The sequence below is a fragment of the Acipenser ruthenus genome, chromosome 6, assembly GCF_902713425.1.
Source record: "Acipenser ruthenus chromosome 6, fAciRut3.2 maternal haplotype, whole genome shotgun sequence".
Classification (NCBI taxonomy): Eukaryota; Metazoa; Chordata; class Actinopteri; order Acipenseriformes; family Acipenseridae; genus Acipenser; species Acipenser ruthenus.
This window is the reverse complement of record NC_081194.1, coordinates 14,481,291-14,504,978: the sequence shown is the minus strand read 5'-3', so window position 1 is coordinate 14,504,978 and position 23,688 is coordinate 14,481,291. Positions and strand designations below refer to the sequence as shown.

The 23,688-nt window shown below is 35.5% G+C and overlaps 1 protein-coding gene across 1 annotated transcript; it reads left to right on the top strand.

Annotated features, from left to right (window-relative positions):
• Positions 1 to 283: 283 nt before the first annotated feature.
• On the top strand, positions 284 to 21,601 carry LOC117411266 (chitin synthase chs-2-like). Its single transcript, XM_059025931.1, has 18 exons — positions 284 to 457; positions 7,432 to 8,474; positions 8,741 to 8,836; positions 8,932 to 9,081; positions 9,462 to 9,609; positions 9,718 to 9,783; positions 10,976 to 11,210; positions 11,659 to 11,859; positions 14,089 to 14,373; positions 14,517 to 14,696; positions 15,033 to 15,486; positions 16,172 to 16,222; positions 17,303 to 17,451; positions 17,702 to 18,045; positions 18,351 to 18,461; positions 19,175 to 19,389; positions 19,787 to 19,853; positions 20,309 to 21,601. The coding sequence occupies exons 1-18, from the start codon at positions 284 to 286 to the stop codon at positions 20,387 to 20,389; spliced, it is 4,050 nt and encodes a 1,349-aa protein (XP_058881914.1). The 3' UTR covers positions 20,390 to 21,601.
• Positions 21,602 to 23,688: the final 2,087 nt, after the last annotated feature.

Sequence of the window (23,688 nt, the reverse complement as noted above, 5' to 3'; positions counted from 1 at the left end):
TGATTGCTAATCACTCATTCAATTGGAATCTCGGTACATCTATCTGCATGTGAACTAATTGTGCTCCCTTACTAATGCCCACTTTAATCTGCACGTGGAGTGATTGTGCAATCCCCGTGCCTAAATACAATTATACATTTTACATCACCTGACATAACCCACACTCTATGCCCCACTACAATAATACATATAACAGACAACATTAACATGCCACATACAACATATAACACAAACTACACACAGGGGTGGGGCACCCCACCACATACACCCATACACATTGAAAATGGATCCCGGAAAATGCAGGACAGCAAAGCAGTGTTTGGAAATACTGCATATTTTATCAAACAATGATTCTGATGCAGCAGAGACAGACAATGACGAATCTGGCTCTCAAGCAGACTGGGATTGCGAAGATGAATCTTCCAGCAACAGTGACACCAAGGGCACAGGAGATCCCGTGGGAGAAGAAGCAATCCTGTGGCATCCCCTGCAAGGATGCCAGCCACTTCACCTGCATCAGCCCCTGCACCTGATCCAGCCGCTACTTCACCTGAGACAGCCGCTTCTCCAGCGGTAGTGACCGCACCACCTGGCACTCAAGAGGCTGGTAATGATGGCACTGTTTGGAACACTATAAATCCTGGTGTTGAAGCTGCAGGTAGAAGAGGTGAACATAACATTTTGAGGGAAGTTCCACGGCCCACGGCGTATGCAAAACGCAACATTGATGAGAGCGCATTGAGTGCTTTTCGCCTATTGATTGACATGCATATGCTTCACCACATACAATGTTACACTAAAGCAGAAGCCCACCAACAACTACAAGATGATTCCTGGTCAATGTCCTTGGAGGAATTAGAAGCTTTCATTGCACTAGTATATGCCCGTGGAGTATTTGGTGCCAGAAGCCTGGGTTACTGTTGATAGCTGTGCCAAATGTGCAAAGACAGTCTGCGGTAAGTGCACTGCATATTTTGAAAAGCGCAGGATCTGTGTGATTTGTGGCAGCACTTAGACTTTGTAAATGATTGTAAATGAAGACCATTCTGTTCAAATGTTTATTTATTCATGTCATTTCGATTATAGTATGTCTGTGTATAAACACATAGCTTCGGTTGCGTATATGCGCTTTGTTATGTAGGCAATATAAACCCATTTATTTAAAATGTTTGGATACTTATTTACATCATTTCAGTTATATAGATGTCTATGTACATGATATACCTGTATATACACAAATTTATTTTCAGATATTTATTTCATTTTTTTACCGTTTTTTGAGGTTGTGCTTAATGTAATATGTCTGTATATTAACACATTTATTTACAATGTTTCAGTTGTGTAGATGCTTTATATGACGTTCCTGAACAAAACTATATTATTTATGTTGTTTTTAATACGCCGGTCAAATTGACCGGTCATGGTTGTTCTAGGTATGCCGATAAACGTGGTTGTTCTACTGTTAAGGAGATATGCAGAGAAGTTCACTTTGGAAGGTAAGTATTGAACACTTGAACCCAGCAGACAAGTCTGTGGACATATGCAGGCAATTTCACTTTCACAGCGTCTCAGAGAAAAAAAGTTTTCTCGACGCCCTAAGCTATATGATCTCAGGATCTCCATGTTACCATTCCATTAGTTGTAATGTAATTTGCAATGGGACTCAATTGTGCTGGAGACCAAAAATGCAAAATACGCTCACTGCCAGGTCTCCATTGAAAAGTAAATAGAGACAATATTCTGATCTGCTACAGTAGTAAATGCACTTCTCTGATCTTACAAAGCAAAGAATGTAAAACAAATTACATATGTAATCAATATGGTTATACAATATATTGCACATTATTACTTTATCAGATTGTGCTGGAGTGACAAATATGGCTAGGAACCACTATTTGGCAGAGACAGTATAGCACCTAAGGTGCCAAATATTGCCAGGAGACTTTATTTGGCATAACACCAGGACTTTCTGGAACTTCGTTATGTAGTAAGTCTTACAGCAAGCTGATGTACTTGTAAAACAACTCAATGAATTTGCTCAAGCCTAGTGCTGTCTGTAAACGTCAGCAATAATACAGCTATACTAATTGAATACATATGTTCGTACCCATGATAAATGCTACTTAAAGCTAGTGTACAATGAATTGTATCTTATTGCTAGTAAGGAACAGAACAGTCTAGGCTAAAGCAATCAGCTATCCGATGACCAATTTGGGTATTTCTTTTTTATTTGAAGTAGCTTCAGTATATTTTTATAACCTTGCTTATAAAACAACTAAACTATAAAGCAGAGTCAAATGGCAATAATCTGAAATGTTGAATAAATGGTGTCACATAAAAAATAAAAATACAACACTGAATGAAGAGGTCTATAAACCCCTCATACTGTAATTGCGCGAGGTTACGTCACAAATGGGATTTGCACTGTTGAAGTCTCATAAGCATAATGTATGACTTCCATAGCAGTATTTGGTAATTTGTAGGCTTTTTAGCGCAAGAAAGTGGTTTACCCACCCTTTAATAAAGTCATACAATGTTTTAGATGCACACTCCTATAGAGCGTGAAATGTGCATGGTATGTGCGTGCTACAGCACATAAATAGTGACTGGAGAGAGAGTCACTATTTACTCGATCATTGACCCTTGGTTGTTCTAGTGCAGTGGTACTCAGCTCAGTCCAGGTTTTTACTTCAAGTAGGTTCTAATGTAGTTAAATTGAAGCTGCTAAGAGGCAATTAACTAATTTAGGATCTCGTTGGAATAAAGACCAGGCCAGATTTGAGTACCACTGTACTACTGTGTAAAACATATTGTAGCGCAGTAGGATTTACATTTGCAGTATAAAAACGCATTGTAATTAATCATAAGTGCGTGCCAGACACTGACAGAAACTCTTAAAATATAAATCCCCAACTTCCTTATTGAGGGTCCAATTCTACCCAATGACTGGTAATCAGTTGTGGGTATCAAAGGTTTCAGGTGGTTATTGACCTACTCTTATTTATCATATGTAATTGTATCTCATTTTATGACCTATGGAGAGATGTGTTCTCTTGTTTGTAAAAAGGCGATACAACTCTCAATGGTAGAGTATGTGTGATACTAACAGACACTTACTAAAACTAAAAGAACATCGCTGTGCAATTGGCAGTTGAAAACAGAAAGGATGGAAATGGAAGGAGAAATTATAAATGTATTGTTTAACTGATGGCCAACCATCTTGTCTTTCAGGTTAGAATAGACTAGTTGTTTACCACTTTGTTCCATGGGGTCTTAATGGAGGAACTATCAATTCAGTTCAAATGTCTATCACAGGTATGACATTGCTGTTTTCACAGGTTATGTTACAGTCTAGATCTGTTCAGAAAAATAAGAATAACAGCATTCAAACTGTATTTTAATTTGACCGAAACAAAAGAAATCAACAGAAGAATATGAATTGATATGCAGGAATAAAAGAATGGGACTACACTAAATGGATCATGGAGCTTTTCACAAAGCAAAACCTTTCCTCAGCATAGGCAATGCAGATTATCCAGACTAAAGGAAAACAACTTTTCCTGGGCTGGGGAATCATAGCCCTACTGTAGATAAGGAAATGTCAGCTCAAATTGTATTTGACCAAAGCTCCTTCATTTTTACAGTGCAGACAGACTGAGGAAGGAGGAAGTCAAGCAGGGATTTTGTTTCATCTTTTTATAACCCCACCCCTCCCTCCCCCCCCAATCAACCCTTTATTGGCACGTAAACAATATAAAATGCACTTTGGTTAGGGGTGGATGCAAAGGAATGCACTGATAAAGACAAGAGTCAAGTAGCTGTTGTTCAATTGGAACAAGACTTCTACTGTACATCTAGTAGTTCCGATTGATTTGTTTTTTAAATTTATTTCATGGAATCCAGCTAATTCCCATCAAAAATGGAGGAGCAAAAAGATAGAGCACAACAAAGACAAGGAAGGCATGGGTGAGTTGCTGGTTTACCTTTTCATTGTTGTGACATAATTTGGGACATTTATTTAATAAAATAAACCATTTAACATATACTGCTGTACAGTAGCGCAACGCTCACAAATGTCTACTTTTGTTCTTACTGTGTCATTTCATGATTATTATGTTGTTTCTTAACACTGATAGCCAGCAATAAAGTACATTCCCTGAAATAAAGTATAAAAAAGTACATAACTCATTTGTCTGACACAGTTCTACAGATTTATTGATAATTATGAATTTAAAAATGGATTAATAAAACAAAGTAGAATTCCATTATACATTTCTTTTTTTTTATTTTTTAATTATGCTTTGAATAAAATGTGTTTGTTGGGGACCTTTAATTACCCCTTTGATTCCAAACAACTGAAAAAAAATGTATAGCTCAAATTAGTCTCACATCTTGCTTGCTTTGGAGAAAGGTACACATAAACCAAGGTATCAACCCGCTGTAAAAGTACCCGTCCAGACTTTTCTAAACGTACAGTAGCTATATCAATTTCGAACTGTTTAAAAGCCAGATGTGTCTGCATTAGTTAAAATGATATGTTTATGATTTGAAAAGGCTTTTCCTGTAGCTTATACTATTGTGGAAGATGTTCTTTAATATGTTGTTTACTGGGCATTCTTCTTTTTCTTTTACACATTCCTTTGTGTAATTTAAACATAAAGCAGCTCCTGGAAGTGTAGTTATTCGAGCACAACCAACACCCTGTCGTGTCTTCTTGCTTACACAGTAACTTAATAAAATCGACCCCTTAGTATATCTGCAACTATAGACTTTTTCTATGGATATAGATGGATGTTTTTTCTTATGGAAACTGCAGTTAGTAGTAATAACTCCAGTTTAAAGATTATGTCAGTTGACCCATGTACAGTATATTCATATACTGTATGCTAATAAATCATTTTCTATCTTATGTAAACTCTGAGTCCCTTTGTCAAAGGTTGATAGTTGAACAGATGCAGTTTGGGAACACTTGGCCACCAATTTGAATTTCACTAGTAGCTACATGATTAATAATGTATTAGACACTAATTTATAAGTTTTTTTCTGATAAATGAGAAATAAACACAGCCTGATTCAGTTCATGCTTTACCCGTGCCATCTTAGGAAAGTTGCCCCGGTGTGAAAAGGCTTAACCCAACTGTACAATTGTAGGGGAAGAGGTTTTACAATTTTAGCCATGCTACAGGCTATTCAGGCTATACATTTTAGACACAATTTTCAAAAGATGTTTTTGTCAGCAGGGGCACTGGAACTAGGGGTGCTGAGGGTGCGGCAGGGGTTACAGTTTTGTTCAATGGCTTTCAGCACCCCCACTATAAAAATTGTTCCAGCGCCTCTGTTTGTCAGTGTCTTTTTAAACTACTGTTATATTTTATTGTTTTGTATCTTTTTTTATGGATGAGTTTCAATAAATGTGTGATTAACCCCTTAAGGTACACAAGGAATTGAGTGGCTGTTCACGCGGTTTCTTCTTAAAGATACATTTGAGAGTGACCCAAGTATCACACGGAGGAAACTGACCATTTGGATGAGCAGATCCAACCTATCAGTGAATCCTGTTCTGTGCACCTTATTGCAAAAACAATAAAGCTGTTTCATTTGAATCATTACAATTTCCCTTGTACCTTAAAAGGGTTAATCCACCAGCCATGGACACTGTTATTACTCAGCCATTAGAATGACGGGTGTTTAAGGGGTTAACTGAATATCTATTGTAGACCATTGCTTTCAGTTTATACTACAATGCATTATTTTCTTGGAAAGTACCCCTTTTATTACTTTGGCAAATGCTGACTATCACCGGATCAATTTAGCTTGTGTGTTTTTCAGCTGGGTACAAGATATTGCTGAAGTTTCATAATTTATACAAATTAACCAACTAAATAAAAATAATAACTAGATGAATATTCTGTGTAAATTGTTATGTGTCATATAATTATACCACATTTTTTATAGTTATATAAATAAGCAAACATTATTTACTGGTACACTAGGGAAAAAAAGAACATAAGAAAATTGTCTTATTACACTAAGACAACTAGGACCTCAACTGGCTAATCTTGATGTCAGAAGTTTAATGTGTGCAACTTCTGGATGTACCTGTTTTTTTGCATATACAGTATGTGTTTGTAGACTGCATTATGTGTTTTGTATGACGAGACATCTCAATGGTTAAAACTAAAAACTGTAAATGTGCGAAACAGTTACAGTAAAAAAGACGTGACCCTAATAGAAATAAAGGAGTTAAAATGATTTTTGTTTTGGCAGAGACACATGGGATCCATTTCAGCTAAATCCAATCGGTGCCGAAAAAGAACAAAAAAAAAGAGGCTTTGTTTTTTTGCAGCATCTGTTTGCTTTCTTTGTTGGAGTCTTTGTCCTGGTCTCTGCGTTTTTTAGTAAGGTAAGTTATTGTTCAAATCTGTCATAGCAAATTTAAGACAGTGACCATGTTCACTGGCTTAGGATGACACAGCACAGCCTAAAGTAAGGGCCACACCAGTTTAGGTCATTATAAACTCAAACTTTGACAAATTGATTATGGGTTGTTTATACATTTCACTTTTACAAAAGGTATTATTTCAGAAACTGCTTGTAGTATCTGACATAATTAGATTACTTTCAATCTACAGTATTATCTCTGTGTCTTCTCAGTCACATGATTCCTGCAATCAACAATGAAAGCTACAGTAAGATCTGACGATCAAAGTGCAAGGTATTTTACTGTTTGTAGATCTAGAAAACATACAGCAATCTTTTTTTCTTCTTCTTTCAATACAGGGTACCCTACTAGTTCTTACTACAATGGCAAGTGAGAATTCGTTGCTTAAAAAGGACAGGACTTTCTACCTCCTTATGGTGGCATGCTGTTTAGCAATACCAAATGTGCTGCTATTTCTGAAATCACTTTGGAAATGTGCATTCAAGAACTTTGTGCCACCTAACATTAAAACAATGCTTGCGGTAAGTTACATGGGTGGAAAAAAACTTCATGAGAAAAAAAATGAGACAATACGGTTTGTAATGTGTTAAAGGTGGAATTCAAGGGGAGTGGGTGTTGTAAAAGAGATGTCATCTTGTGCAGTTTGGGTGACAGAACCGCAATATGAAGCTAAGTGAATCTGACTGCCCAAACAACAAAATTACATCTCTTGTGAAATGTTGACGATTGGTTGATTATGTAATGCTATATCATGCTAGCTTGTCCTTTACACTCTATTACGCTTTTATGAGGAAAATGTATTTTTTGATACCCCCCCCCCCCCCCTTTTATAAAGATAAATGCAATTAATAATATATATTTTTGTTTTTTGGTGTATTTTATTTATTATCTTTAAAAGTTTATTTGCATTTCCTATTGCTTATTTATTTTAAATCAGTTTTTTTGTATATTTTCTTACTTAATTTGTAATTTCTCTCTTTTTTTTTTAGATATGTCTGATTGAATCCCTTGTGTCATGCGGTACTTCACTCCTTGCACTAGTTGCAATGCCCTATTTTGATATTCTGACCAACCTGTTCATATTAGGCAGTGTTTGTTTTTTCTCATCAGTTTTTCAGGCAGCGTTCCATTTACAGAAGAATGCTTGGAAAATAATTTTCCCAATTTGTTCTGTTGTGTTTGTGTTAGCTGGCTACGTTCTTTTAGGACTAGATTACTATATACGAAAAACATCGATTATCACTAATGGGAATTCTCCAAATGACTATTTGTATGTTGGTCTTGGTATATTTGCAACCATCTTGGTATCCCTTAACTGGTGGGAAAATTCATTCCAAGCTAGTAATAAACTGCATAATGCCCTGGCAGAGTTGGAAGGATTCAGAGATTTTGTATTTATGATTTCTAGCATTCTAAGGACAGCTGTTATTGGCATAGTGTTTGCAGTATTTATCACAGTCGAAGGTTTTAGCTGGTCAGATTTTAGTAAGTTTTCAGCTGATACAGTCCAACGAGGCGTTGGCCTTTTTCTATTACAAGCTTTTGCCTCTGCTGTGTGCCACTGGTTTGGGGTGGTGGGCTGTAAAATACATGCTGTCCGCTGCAGCTTTGCTCTCCCTGTTGTGTTAACAACACCTGCAGTAGTCATTGCATTTGTGGTATCCTTCTTGATACAGTTCAACAATATCCTACAAAACAATGTCAATGCCACTATTGGAGGGTTTTGCTCCGATTTCTATGATTACAAACTTATGAACACTTCAAAGCTGGTCTTGGATGAAATCTCCAATAGCATTTGCCGTACATCAGTACGGTATAACGAACCGTGGGGCCCTGCAGTAATGGGTCTGGAAGGTCTGTGTTGGTGGGTTGGGCTGTTGTGTTCAACCTATTACATTTGGACCCAGAAATTCCAGAGAATAGAAAGAACAACTCAGATATTTGTTCGCCGACTCTATGAAGCAGCCTTCATTGATCAATCCTTGCTTTTAAACACCAGGATGAAAATCATCAAAGTGAAAAAACAGGAGAAGTACATCCAATTTATTTTTGCACTTTCACAAACATTTGTCGTAACCTGAACTAGTGTGATTTAAAAGACCCTTGGATTCAAAAAATCAGAATATGACGAGAATATGTAAATGTATACATTTTAGGATTAACTGTAACACCCTATGTTTTTTAAAAAAAACACTTTTTTAGTGATATACTGTATGTGTTTTTGTTAAATAAGATGTTTAATACTATGATGAGAATGTGACTAATCACTGATTTATTATTATTATTTTTTTTTTTTAGTAATGAAAAAGTTGAAAGTTGCGTAATTTACCTCTGTGCAACAATGTGGCATGAAACCTTTGATGAAATGTTAAAGATCCTCACATCAATGTTCAGGTAAAACTGTTACGTGCCATTAGTATATATTCATATTACAGAAAGTGAGTTATTTTACTTTTGATAAACCCCTTGTATTTCATTTTTCACTTTAGGTTGGACAGATACAGGGGTGATCCAAAAGAACAACATAAAGATAACGTTGATTTTGAATGCCATATCTTTGTGGATGATTCATATGAAAAAGATAACAGTGTCAACAAATATGTGAAGGATCTTGTCAGTGTTATAATAGAAGTTTACAGGTAATAAAAAATGTTGATCTTTTGAGATTTTCTTTTTTTGTTTTATTTATGTTTCAACTATTGGGGCAGTTTATACTGAAAATTGTTCAAAAGTACAGGTATTGATTTTTTGGCAGGATAAATAGAAAATGTAATGGAACTGCTGCATTGGTAATACAAAATAAAAAATTTTGTGTGAGGAAAATTAGAACTGTAGCCATACTTCGTTATTTATGTCTTTCCTCAGTTGTGGTTTATTTTTGGAATAGTCATACAATGGATACATTGTCGTAGTTTCCTTGATATTTAGTTTTCTCCTCTCAACCTGGTTTAATGGCACTGGTTTTGTTGTATAATCTCCCAAAACTCTCAGTAAACCCAAACTCCTATTCATTTTATAGGGTATTTACCAACAAGGAACCTGATGATGTGTCAATAGTTGAAACACCATATGGAGGACGATTAGCCTGTATACTTCCAGAAGGAAATATGTTATATATACATCTGAAGAATAAACAGTTGATCCGTAACAAGAAAAGATGGTCACAGGTATCCTTATTCTACATCTTACTGTTCACTAATGCTTTTAATAAAATTTGTTATGCTTTACTCTAACTTTCTGTAAGATAAAAACTACTGTATTGCATTTTTTTTCAGATTATGTACATGTACTATTTGCTTGGATGGAAAGGCTATATTGCTAAGAATCCTCAAAGATTACGGGTAATATACATTTTATTTTCATTTACCCTTCATCTCATGTAAATACCCAATACACGTGAATGCATGTTCGAGGTGTAGAAGTTATTACAGAAATTGGCTACAAAAAATCAATTTCAAATATCAACATTAATTGAAATATTATTGAAATTACTCTGGTTTTCTACTTCCCGAGCAGACAATGAACCACTTGAATATGCAATTAATATATTTAGTAATCGATCAGGAAAAGTACACAGAATATAAATGCAAATTCTGTGCAATAGCAACCTTAGAATTATTCTGTTGTTTGCATGTTAACATAGGACCATCTCTCAAAAGCTATTTACTCCAAATCACCAATGGCAATTTATTTATTTTTTTCTGGATGGAAAAATAACAAATAAAAAAAGAAACAACTTTTTTTTTTTTTTTGGTGCTTTTTTTCCTTTCTGAAAAGGTTGTGCAAATGACGACATGGAGCTAAGAACTTTAAGAATCTTCTAGCCCATGTCATTTAGACATTTTACAATCCCCCCAAAATTATAAGCAGTAGTGAAGTCATAAATCTAAAATCTGAAGGCAATTTTAGCCTTCTTAAAAAGCAGTTCGTAATGGAAGACGTTCCTAATACTGTTTTCATTGCATCAAGAGGACTACTGACTGAATCAGACAGCTGTGTGAGAGATGTGAGTCATGTGACTTAGCTTGCCTATTATGCACATTCCGGCACGTTATACCACTGATTATATAAGACATTTACAGTCCAGCCTGCTACACTCAAGAAACCTAATGGTCTTTAGAAACTGTTGTTTTTATACAGGTAACTTAAAACAGAAAATCTTTTCATAGCAGCCGTTGTTACCAGAGTCGACACTAGAGACAGGTTTTCATACTAAGTGTAACGGGCAGTGTTGTGTGATACACTGCCGTTACGGATTCTGTCCAGTGCCCTGTCGGGGAGATGAGATGATGTTAAAAGCTTTAAAACTACAGATGCAAACAAGCCCTGCTCTTTTGTATTGTGGTTTAGACGCTCGCTTGTGGTGCACAGGGTCACTGGTTCTCACCCAGCCTCCGCCCTGTTTATATATACATGTCCTTTAATACAGATTTGACAGTAAACAGAAAAATACCATTACAATAAAGCCAGGTGTGTTGTTACAGGCAGCCTTTTTTGTTGTTTCATTACCTGTCTTGCTTCTTCCTTTCACAGACAGTAGTTAACCCCTGTCGAGCAAGTCTTGTATCAATGAATGGAAATGCCTTCATTTTGCCTCAAGATGAAAATGATAACAAAAGAAAAAATATATCAGATGATAACACATATATCATGGCATTGGACGGGGATACTGACTTTCATCCATCAGCTTTGATCTTGCTGGTGGACCGGCTTCGAATGTATCAAAACGTAGGAGCAGCCTGTGGAAGAATACATCCAACTGGAATGGGTATGTAGACATTGCCATTGCTGCAGAAGAAGATGCATAAAATTATATTTAAATAAAAAAATACCTATTTTATTATAACTTTCTATTCATGGGGAAATTTAGTTTTTCCACAAAATCAAATATTAAAATCTTTTGTGTTTGATCTTTTTAATGATTGTTCTATAAAAACAACAACCTAGAATCAAAAGGGCAAGTGAGCAAATGGAAATGCTCTTGGTGTAGGTGATAGTATAGGCTTTTTAATATAAATATCTGCAAATATATATGCCTACCGTATAAGATACTTTTAATGAAAAAAAAATCATTATACCATACAAAGAATGTATCTCTGTGAACCATGTCTTGAAGTGCCTTGCCTTTTTGTAATATTTGCATATGTCATTATTATTATTATTAGACAATGTATTTGAAGCCTGCAATTGCTGAACCATTAGTTTCTTTATTTCAGGTCCTATGGTGTGGTATCAGAAATTTGAGTATGCTGTGGGCCACTGGCTCCAGAAGACAGCGGAGCATGTTTTTGGTTCTGTTCTCTGCAGTCCTGGGTGCTTTAGTTTATTTAGGGGATCAGCACTTATGGATGACAATGTTATTAAACGATATACAACTACATCAACTAAAGCCGGGGAATATGTCCAGTACGATCAAGGTGATTTGTCTTTCCCTTATTATTTTTAAAATGTATCCTGTTATATTCCTTGTATCTGCACTGTACATTCTCACTGACCTTCAAGACAACAGGGCACAACTAGATAAAGATAAATATATGCAATGTGCATTTTATTTCTCAATTATTATTATTTTTTTTTTTAATTGTTCCATCTGCTGGTAGAAAGTAATTCCATAAAAACATATTGTGATGAGGGGAAGGGTGTTTGACTACGTTGTTAATAATACTAATATGAGGGAAAAAATGTAATCCCCTGGCTATACTTTTTTACTTTATTTTAAATGGTGGAAGAGAGTAGAAGTCCTTTTAGGGTATAGGGTAACAAATAAAAAAGAAAGCAACCAGAGCTTAAACTGACTGAGGAAAAACATAAGAGCATAGGTGCTTGTTATTAAGAGCTTGGCCAATTATGTGATATAACAGTAGTACATCTTCACTTTCTTACGAACCAATTAAACAGAGACTCATCTTTTCTTTCACTATTATTTCAATGATTTCAATGTAATGGCTTTTTGTATGTGGGTATACAGATTGCTGTCCACTGAGGCAATGCAGTACATTTTACTTTAGTTTATACAGTAAATGGTACTGTGCTGAGCTGAAAAATATTCATACCACTCTACTCATTTAAATGTATGTATACCATCTTAAAGAGTAAGTAGCGGGGTTCCGAAAAATATAGCGTTACACGCAGTGGCGTGCCATCAGGACCTTCAAGGTATTCTCTGCTGACCAGACAGTGCCAAGTAAACCGTAATGTCAAATGACATTACGTTGCCTCACTCACTTGCGTACAGTGTGCTTGCTTATACTATGAAACTAACTAACTATGAAACTACTCTAATTATTGTTTGTTCATTTGTCTGACACCTTTATCCAAGATGACTTACAAGGTTTACTAGAGGTTTTTTTCAGAGTCTAGGGATTTCCTGAAGGGGATGTGATCAGCCAGTAAGAGATCTCCATTTCCCCTGCATAAATCTAAAACAACGACCAGACGCTAGAAAAAAAACAGTTGAGGGTATTCTCTGTTTCAGTTGACGGTCTTGAGTGAGTTTACCCAATAGGCAAGTCGAAGAATGTCCTTTTTTTTAGACAGGCGACCAATCAGGAGTGAGCAGAGGCAGGCCATAAATCTCCCAGGGTATTCTCTGCCTCACTTGAAGGCCCTGCTTTAGCAACCAATGGGAAAGTCAAAGCTCTGACAGCTGACCAGTCATTAGTGAGCAACCCCAAAACATGAATATTCCTTGGTTAGCAGTGCAGTTAGGAGGATAGCTGGATTTCGCACAACATTGCTTATAAATATACATTGATAAATACAAATACCTTTACAACATCTAATTATTTCAAATTTTATTTTACACTAAAATAAAAATGTGAGAAAATGGAGACATCATAGTCGATTTGGTTATGAATCCTTTTTCATTTTTCTCTGAAAAATTGGAGATTGTTGAAAAAGGGAGATATACACCAGAGATCCCCGAGCTGACACAGGAAGGGAAAGGATATACTCGACACTTTCAGAATTCAAATTATGAAAGGGGGGGGGGGGGGGGGGGGTTGCGACAACTCTGCTACCCAAGTCCATTTTGTCACGGCACGCCACTGGTTACACGTCCCCATGTGTTGTTACAACTGTTTAAATAGCATACCTGTGCCTTTTCTTTTCATTGTTGACAACTTTTTACACTTATAACTTAAAGTCTGTTTCAAAGCTCTTTTCAAAATGGCCACTCTAGTGCACTGATAGTGTAAGGATTATTGACCACGTTGTCAGACAGGTAACACAGAAATAACGATCCATGATGTGGTACGGAACAGAATAGCTATAGCACTTGTTATGTTTTTTTTTTTTTAATCGCTCTTCCTGCAGTGATTTTGAAAACAGATCTCAAACCCCAGTGCACCAGTGCGGACATTTTGAAAAGAGCTTTGAAACAGACTTTAAAGTTATAAGTGTAAAAAGTTGTCAGGAAATTAACAATGAAAAGAAAAATTACAGGTACATTAGTTAAACAGTTGTAGCAACACGTGGGGACGTGTAACACTATGTTTTTCGGAACCCCGCTACTTTCTCTTTAATGGCTTTGCAATTCAGCACTTATTTAGTCTTTAATGATGTACTATAGTTCTACACAGTTGCCTCAGATATGTTCTTTATGTTGTGTGTTATTCTCTAATACTGTTCCTAAACCTTTCTAAAAGGTGAGGACCGCTGGCTGTGCACCCTGCTTCTTCAACAAGGCTGGCGAGTGGAGTACAATGCAGCTTCTGATGCCTACACCAATGCCCCTCAGGAGTTTAATGAGTTTTACAACCAAAGACGGCGCTGGGGACCCTCAACACTGGCCAATACCCTGGACCTCCTGCACAGTGGCGCAGAAACAGCCAAAAAAAACAGTTCAATTTCCAGCTTGTACATATTTTATCAGATATTCACAGTTGGTTCATCCATTCTGGGTCCTGCCTCTGTTTGTTTGATGATAGCAGGTAACCAACTTTTTTTTTACACATTACAAGTGCAATCCCATTGCAATCTACATTGCCCTCGCAAACAATGGCCTAGTGTCCTATTGACAATTGACATCTAGAGTTAAACTAATTTGTCATACTTTTTTGTTTTCCTTTTTTAGGTGCCTTTTCTTTTGTGTTCAATTGGGATGCAAACTTTGCTATTTTATTAAGTATTCTTCCTCCTGCTGTCTACATCATAATTTGCTACACAACCAAACCTGCTTTCCAGCTTGCTGTGGCTGCCATTTTGAGTGTACTGTATGCCTTTCTGATGACTGCAACCTTCTTATCTATTATAGGTAGGTTTCTACACAACTCCATCTTCATAACATCAACCTCATAGTTCAGTAATAATAAAAAGGAAACTTAGTAACTGAGTAAATGTTTGTTGTCGATGAAATGTCAGGAAATGCTTTAGGCCTATTTTTTAAATGTACTCACATTTACTGTATAAATCTGATTTAATTTTGCATTCCACTTAATTTAAATGTCATCATTTAAGTAAAAATGCAAAAATCTGATTTTCTTTTATAGCTTCAGGGCTGTATTAAAATAAAATCTTAGAATTAAAATGTAATCATATGGTATGTTCATTATATAGTATCCTCACTATATCATTTATTCTATCTCATCAGGTCAAATGGTAGAAGAGAACACCTTTATCACACCGTCAGGCCTGTTCCTTGTGTCAGCCAGCATTTTATATGTAACAACAGCAATCCTCCACCCCCAGGAGTTTGGTCTACTTATTTATGGCCTGATGTATGTAATTTGCATACCAAGTGGGTACCTGCTGTTATCTATATATTCACTGGTCAATCTCCATATTGTGTCATGGGGCACCAGAGAGTCCAGCAGTGAGGTGGCTAAAGAGAAAACTATGGGTGTTGTGTGTAACAAGAATTGCACAATGTGTTGCTGGGATATAAAAATAGAGGTCAATCAGGAGACTAAGAATGTGGTCTTACAACAAATCCAACAAACAATTCAACCAAAAAATAAAAACAAACAACAAAATCTAAATAACCTGCAAGAAATCCAACTACAGACCCTCCCACAAGATGAAAATGAGGCAGCACCTTTCAAAAGGTAAATATGTAATATATAACTTTTTCATATGTTGTAGAAATGTATCACTGTTTTAGGGAGCGTTGGCGATCTCACTCTGAGATATCTTAGTGCAGCAAATTGCATACTGTATCCATTCCGTTTCTCGTGATTTTTTTTCTTAATACTTTCAGATACGCATGTGCCACTTTGGATTTGTTTTGAGATATTATAAGTACCTTATATGACCACATAATAGTACTGAAAAAACTTACCATAAAACTTCATTTATTTACAATATTTTCCAGCAGACCCGGCGCGTATTGGAGACCGGCGATTATATTAGATCATTAGCTTCATCTGCTTCATGCTGTCATTGAATAGCCGCTAACACACAACCTTGTAGCAACATCGTAACTCTACACAATTAGTTATTCGTTTAGAGCTATATTCAGCTCCGCCCATTCACTAACATTGGGCGCTTCCCCTTAATGGCCACTCCTACCATCAACATGCCCACACGCACCTCCACTCTGGATTCGAACCGAATGAAGTATTTTTAAATATGAAGTATTTTTAAATGAAATGAATTATGTTAAAACAACAACATTTCAATGCAGGCAGTACTTGGCATTATTTTAAACAATATGTGCACCTGTTATGCAAAATAGTTTCCAGCACGCCATGCCATCTGTGTTACTAATATTGCTTGTATTTCTTTTTACAGGCCATCAGCATCCCGACTCTCCGGACAACACAGTGCCTCTCCCCCACCCAGGTAAGTAAACAACAGGTATTATTATTATTCATGTTTCTTTTAACATGTGTACAAACATGTGCAATCAGCAGCAAATCCTTTAAAATGACAATGGAATCTGCTCCATCACAGTCATAAAAAATATATATGCTTGTATAAAAAGCATACAGTATGACTGTTGTGTCATTTCTCCTACTGCACTGCATTATAACCCAATGTATTTATTTGTTTTATGGCACCATGTTTTAAATGGCTGACAGTTACTGTATTTCTTGATGGAATATGTCATTTAGTTCCAAAGGGCATTTTTTTTTTTCATTTTAGAGAGTATTGTAAACTTTGCACAAGAGATACACAGTCAAACACTTTTAAAATAATTTCAAATGGACTGAGTATAAATGGTGACAATAAGTGGTGTTGACTTTCTCACTAATAACCTGTCAAAATAGGCTTCAGGTCTTTTTATTTCCTCTTATTGTATTACTCTTGCTCTTATTGTATTACTTGTATTGTAACGCTTGAAATGTTTTTGCTTACGATTGTAAGTCGCCCTGGATAAGGGCGTCTGCTAAGAAATAAATAATAATAATAATAATAATAATAATAATAATTTCCCAAAGTTACATGAAGTGGGGAGGAAATCAGTAGATTATTACATGTAAGTGATATTAATGAGTTTTATAATAACTGAAGTGAGCGTGAACCCATTATATTCTCTGACATTACAGGACTGATATTAGGTGGATTTGACTGTATTTTGGCATAGCATAAGGCAGGAACCAGCGACTACACATTGCCCAGACTTGTTTGCACGAGCAGTTATAGCTTTTTTCAGGTCAGAGGTCACAATCCATATCTATAGCATCATTACATCACTACACTACCCAAAGTTAGCTGAGAAGGTGGCCATTATTTTTGTACTTTAAATGAGTCATATTACATATTACAGCTTTCAAATATCGTGCACAAAGATGTACACGTTAAGTACATTGTAACTATGTGTAAGTAAAGCACACATGTATATACTGTGTAACTACTATGTAAATACATAGTAATTAGACACAATGTAACATGTTACCATTTTCTACAATTTGGTTACAGCGATAAATCTGATGACCAATGTGAAAACGAAAAACACATTCGCTTTAAGGATCTGGATGAGGATAAGGATGAGGATAAGGATGAGGATGAGGATCAGAATCAGAATTGGGATCAGAATGAGGATCAAACTGAAGATCTATCTGAAAATGGTAAGTATATACAGTGTATGAAATTCTTTGCCTCACATACGGCAAATCGCATTCGGTTTTCTCAATCCAAATACGTTTTAAGAAATGGAAAACCAAAAAAAAAAAAACATTTTATCAGCAGCATCATACAAAATGTTTGGTTTCATTGAGCTGCATTGTTAAAACTATTTATAAACAGACAATTAATGTGAAACCACATTTAAAAATGAGAAAATAAATTGAAACACTTTTTTTTCACTTTTTGTTTAAGTTTGGATTAAACCAATTAAAGATGAATTCCTAAAGAAACTTACTTACGCTAACTTGAAAAGGAACCTGGCAGAGCAAATAAAGTATGCACTGAGAGACAAAAAGCATGAAGATGTGTGTGAGGAATTGGTTCTCATGCTAACAGACACTTTGAATCAGGAACTATGTGACACAGTAGGTCCAGAAGACATATTACCTGACAGTTTGGTTGAAGAACTTAAGGAGTCCCTAAATGATTGTGCAAGAAGAATTCTGGTAATGAATCAAGTGGAAACTCTGCAAAAGAGAGTAAGAAGAGCTATAGAAAAAACACTGATGGCTCCTCAGGTGGAAAAACTACCCGATGTAAGTTGTTCTTTCTTGCTTTGATATTTAGGTTAGAAACACCAGCGCACAATTTTGCACAAATAGGATGATCATTACTTCACTAATGATTTAAACATTCTGTGAGGGGAACTTATACTGTTTGTTTTGTAAATCTGACTCAGTTAGATAACAGTTTAATTCAGGTGCTAATATCCTGTAAGTCCTCTGGCAAAATCTAACCTTTACCTTGACCCGTGACTTAAAATGGCTGCCATATTTAGGTCATGAGATTTTGGAAGCTTCTGCTATGGAGAGACAGTAAGATTGTTTGTTGTATTTCTCAGGAAGAACATGACTTTTGGGTAAAGTTAATTGAAAGATACCTGGAACCTTTGTCAGAGGACAAAGCCCATAAAGAAGAGGTTAAAAGGGAGCTGAAATCACTTAGAAACAAGGTAAAATGAACTGCATGAGTAGCTAATTTGTTTTAGCCAAATCATCAGATGTTTAAATTCAGACATTTTACTAACTTGGTTTCAGGAATTCTTCAAACGTACATTTTGAGAGCACCTGTGAAATCCACAGAGATGCCCTGGTAACATGTCATATAGCGAGCAAGTCCCTTCTATGTTCAGCTGTCTTTTTGTGGTACTTACAGAAAACAAATATATTATCCCCCGTTATGACAGATGTAGTGTCACACCACAGGATTCCTTAATCCACTGGATTTTAACAGATCAACACCAAATTCCTAAACTGCTATTGTAACTCGTCGCTAATCAGTGGTGTGAAAAGCTGGTGGATGGCAACGGTCATAGTAACCTCTATTTTGAAAGTCAACAGTCTGTTCCTTAAATTGGCAGAACAGTGACATCATCCAAATTGATTTGTTAACATTCACTGCTGAATTTAGTAATGGTCCCCATTGTCACAGGAATACAGTTTTACAAAAGTGGTAAAAAAGTCTTTTAAAAATGTTAGTACTGAGAAGTGTCATCGTATGTGGGCTCAGTTCAGTACGTATATTTACATAAGGTTTTCAAGCCCAAACTTTGTGTTTATTGGGGTTGGGGTGTTTATTAGGAACTTTATGGTATTTTATTTTAACAAACCTTTTTTTTTTTTTTTTAATTGACTGAATGCATATTCATCATATTTTCTGTCCCAGGCAACATTCCTTTACTTCATTGTCAATATCCTCTGGGTGGTTGCTACATTTTTCCTTCAAGCCATTGGGGAAGCCATCAGTATCAAGATTCCCAAAGTCTATCCCAATGGCACTGTCGCAGATGAATATCTCAATGTGGAGCCCATCGGACTGATGTTTCTGCTGACTTTTGCAGTGCTGCTTATTGTACAGTTTTTTGCAATGCTGTATCACAGGTACAGTAAAAAATAAACAGGCTTTTCCCTTAAAAGGTCCCTTTACACTATCAGTAAAATATATGCAGCCATTATTGACCAGGTCTAGTTCTAAAGCAGTTTGCTGTTTCCATTAATGCAAGGGTCAAAGTATCTGTTTGAATAAACAAGCTGAAATGTCAACATTACATTTTTCAAACCCACTTTTACCAAATGAAGGGGCATATACAGTAATGTAGTGTGTGGTCTAGACAGGTTGTACTCTACTATATAGTTTCAACTTATACTTTATATAATATTGTAACTTAACAATTATTTTATTATTTTATTTTTGTAATGTCTGGATATTTGTAATATGTTGTATATTTCAGCTGATCCTATTAAAGTTATCATCTAATATTTCTCTTTCTCTTTGCAGGGTATATACCCTTATCCACATGGTATCCTACAGAAGTACCGAAAAAGAATACAAGACCAAGGATTCTGTGAGTGGCATCAGACTTCCATAGCCATCTTTGTTTTCTGTAAACATTCATTAAATAATACATGAAAAAACTAAATCGCTTTTGCTGTACCACTAGTGGTATACTGTAGAATTTGGTACACGGTGCAAACTTAGCTACCCTAGAAATAGCTACAAGATTGGAATTGTTTTTATTTGGAATAATATAAGTGTATACAGTTGGATTCCCATATTATTAGTAGGTCATTAAAATGTTGACATTAAAAAAGACCCTGAATGTCTTTGAATTCACGTTTACTAATCGGTGCTATTCAATAACCATTTTAATGAGGAATCTGTATTATCATAAAATAATGCCCCCTCAAAAAGGAAATCATACAATTTAATTTTACTAATGGTAAACAATTTGCATCTAAGTTAAACTTTTTTTTGCTGTTTTTTTTCTCCTAAACATTATGTTCCCTTTTTTTTTAACAGGATGACGAAGATGAAGATGGACTGACAATTGTTAATAACCTTCCATCTATGTTTTCTATCGAGGATGACATCCCAATGTGAAAATACAGAGTAGGAATTATTGTTACAGATGTTTTCCGTGCTGATGTATTAGCTGTTGGGACCAGTAGTTTATTTATTTGTATTTGTTTGCTTGCTTCATTGAACTTTCTAGGGCAAACATTGCACTTTACTTGAATTCTCTAGAATTTCAAAGACTTACTCAAAATGTAATAATGATTTAGAGGAAACAGGCTTTAAAATGTTTGTACATTTAATGATGTTTTATGCATGTATCAATGTCATTGTCCGATTTTAGCACCTTATGAGCAGATACTAACTAGTAGTTTAGAGATTTCCTATGTAACAAAGACGATTTACAAGTTCTATTTATTTTATCTTATTTTATGATCTTGGAGTTTGGTCAGGGTTTAATGTATTTATTTATCAAATTGGTGGAAAGGGATCAACAATCTTCTGTGATAAGGGGTTATATTGCTCAACAGCTTTGGAACTGTGAATAAAGTAAAATAGTAATTATTATTATAAAATGCCAATATAATTCCATGCTCAACACACACACACACACACACACACACACACACACACACACACACACACACACACAATGATGTAGTAGTAGGGTATTCTCAAATTTTTGATGGATGGGATGTTCAGATTTTTATCTGGGTGAGAAAGTGCAAATTAGAAACAGAAACCACCTGCATGTGAAATGATTTTGTGGCTAAAAGTAGGAATTGCGAAAGTTGAACCTGAATCAACAGTTTGGTAAATAAACTTCAAAATACGTATAATTTATAGCCCCAGCACATTAGAAAAAAAAATGTGTATTGGTATTTTATATATATATTTTTTTTAAATGCCTGGCTTACTTTAACTTACTTGATATTTGTTAGCTTAGATATTATGTATGTGCATTGAAGCAGTTTTATTTTTAATTAGTTTCATTATTTTACTGCACATTGTACCTCATTGTAAACTAGGACTATGTTTGAAAACTTTGTATAGATAATAAATCTGGCATAATTTAATTATTTGAATGACTTATTTGTGATATCTATATTGAAACCTATTTTAGGTATCCAGGGTAATATCATTACTTTAAGCGCTGTTGGGCCCTATATGCAATAGCCACATGCATAATTTATTGCTTTTGTGACTGGTACAAACATTCCTAACATGATTCATTTTGATAAGGCCTTGAAGACCCAATTTGAGATGCCTCACTCAGGTATCCACATACTGCCCCAATGACTGAAGCTGTGTGGTGCAAAGGCCAATACACCACTCCCTGTAGGTCCCCTGTTATGCAGTAGGGCTTTTACTAGAGGAGGGTTCACCATTGGTTGTTTTCTTATTTTGTATTAATATATAGGTGGTAGTTTTCTTTCAGTTATTGTTTTATCAGAACTACTGATACGATTTAATGTAGAACAATATATTTAATTCAAGATCAATTTATATAAATACTGTAAAGTAAAATAAAACATTTCCAAAGCTAATTACCAGTATACCAGCATTAATGACATGGTTTGACATGGCATTGGTCCATTGATTGCTTTTCCACTTAAACCCATGACAATTCAAACTTTCAAATTGTTGCCACTTTGAGCTGAATACTCACCCAATGAACTTCTTGCAGTTTTTAGCTTTTAGTAAATGTTGCAGTCCACTAGACTGAGCATGTCTGATATTATACCAATATCATTAGAAAAATTGAATGTAATAATTGGTCTCTGTCATAAAAGGGGAGGAGAGTAATTAGAAACTTTTTCCATGTTGCAAACAAACTGCAATATAGGCTCGTTTTATTCCTGCCAACGTTGTTTCTTTGTATTCTGTTTTGCATTGGGGGAGACCCACTCCATATTGTGTTATGTGCATTATAAAACAATGCTGTTTAATGCATGTAGCAATAAGTCATTGTCTGATTTTAGCATCTTAAGAGCAGATATTAACTTTAGTAGTTGAGAGATTTCTTATGTAACAAAGATTTAGAAGTTTTAGCAGCTATTTCACAAACAGTATTTTAAATAATTCATCTTATTTTATGATCTTGGAGTTTGGTCAAGGTGTAACTGTGTTTATTTATCAAACTGGTGGAAAGTGATCGATAATCTTGGGTAATAAGGGGTTATATTGCTGTAAGTACCTGTTGAATGTTGAAACCACCTGTTGCATGGCAACCGTTACTAGACTGACGATACATGATAATGACTGAAGCATATTGGACACTATTCATCAAGCTTTAACTCATGGGTTATTTATTTTAAGTTTGATATGTCTGAAACCGTTCTGAACTATTGATAGCTTCATTAATAACAATAAAAGAGCGATTTAATAAATATCAATCTTTATTTTATTTTTAAAAACAGACCAGACTTCAAAAAACTATTAGAAAGGAACTAGTAAAATTGTTAGTCATATGTTTTGTCTAGAATTCGATTGTCAGGTCTTTCTGACTTTGATACAGCTGAACAGGATTCTGATGCTTCAAATGCTGAAATGATTTCTGACTTTTTTTTTTATTTTAAGACTGCCATGGTTACCATCAGGTTCATGTTTGAAAGGTGGTAATCTTTGTCTCTCCAAACATGTACAAAAAACTACCTGGTGGTTTTAATTCACTGTTTGGGGCGATATATCTCAGTAACTGCTGCACAAAAACTGATGACTGGAAACAATCACCAGGTGACAGCGGTTGACATTGATGGCAGTGATTTGATGTAAAATGTTCAGTTGGTGTCACAATGTTGTCTATGCAGGTTCGTGCACAATTAGTGAAACTATTATCAACTCCAATTGCAGTTGATAATTATGGTATTTAGAAAACATGATTCCTTGTACAGGGTGCGACTGATGAAAAGTGAGGGTATAAACCCTGTGCAACATGCAGCACAATGACAAGCTGATAGGCAGGGTGACCAGGAGAAGAACTTCATCAGCACCAGATGATTAACAAGTGTACTATTGTGGTCAAATGAGTCAATATTCAGATGGGTAACCACATGGTGTTGAAAGCTAGTTGATGAATACCACCCTGACTGCAGCCCACAGTTAAAGATCCAGAATTCTACTGCTTGCGTTACTTTTCAATTATAAACAATTTTACCTTACCTTAAAAAGCTTTCGTGTTGCGTTTTCCCGTTCATGTTCTCATTTCAGAGAGGCCATCACAGAACTGCAGCAATCAAGATTTACCTGCTCACTGAAGTAACCTATCATTCTCATACTGCCATCTTGTCAGTTGAGAAGAATGACACTCAGGTTAGCTTTTTTTCTAAAATGACAAGTAACTATTGGAATTATTTTTGTTACAAACATTTGCAAATTTGAGAACA

Bases quoted from the DNA above. Each gene is read 5' to 3' on its own strand.
- LOC117411266 (XM_059025931.1), top strand. From the start codon at position 284: ATGGATCCCGGAAAATGCAGGACAGCAAAGCAGTGTTTGGAAATACTG. The intron at 11,211-11,658 runs GTATGTAGACAT...TCTTTATTTCAG, and splicing joins AATACATCCAACTGGAATGG to GTCCTATGGTGTGGTATCAG. The intron at 18,046-18,350 runs GTAAGTTGTTCT...TGTATTTCTCAG, and splicing joins AGGTGGAAAAACTACCCGAT to GAAGAACATGACTTTTGGGT.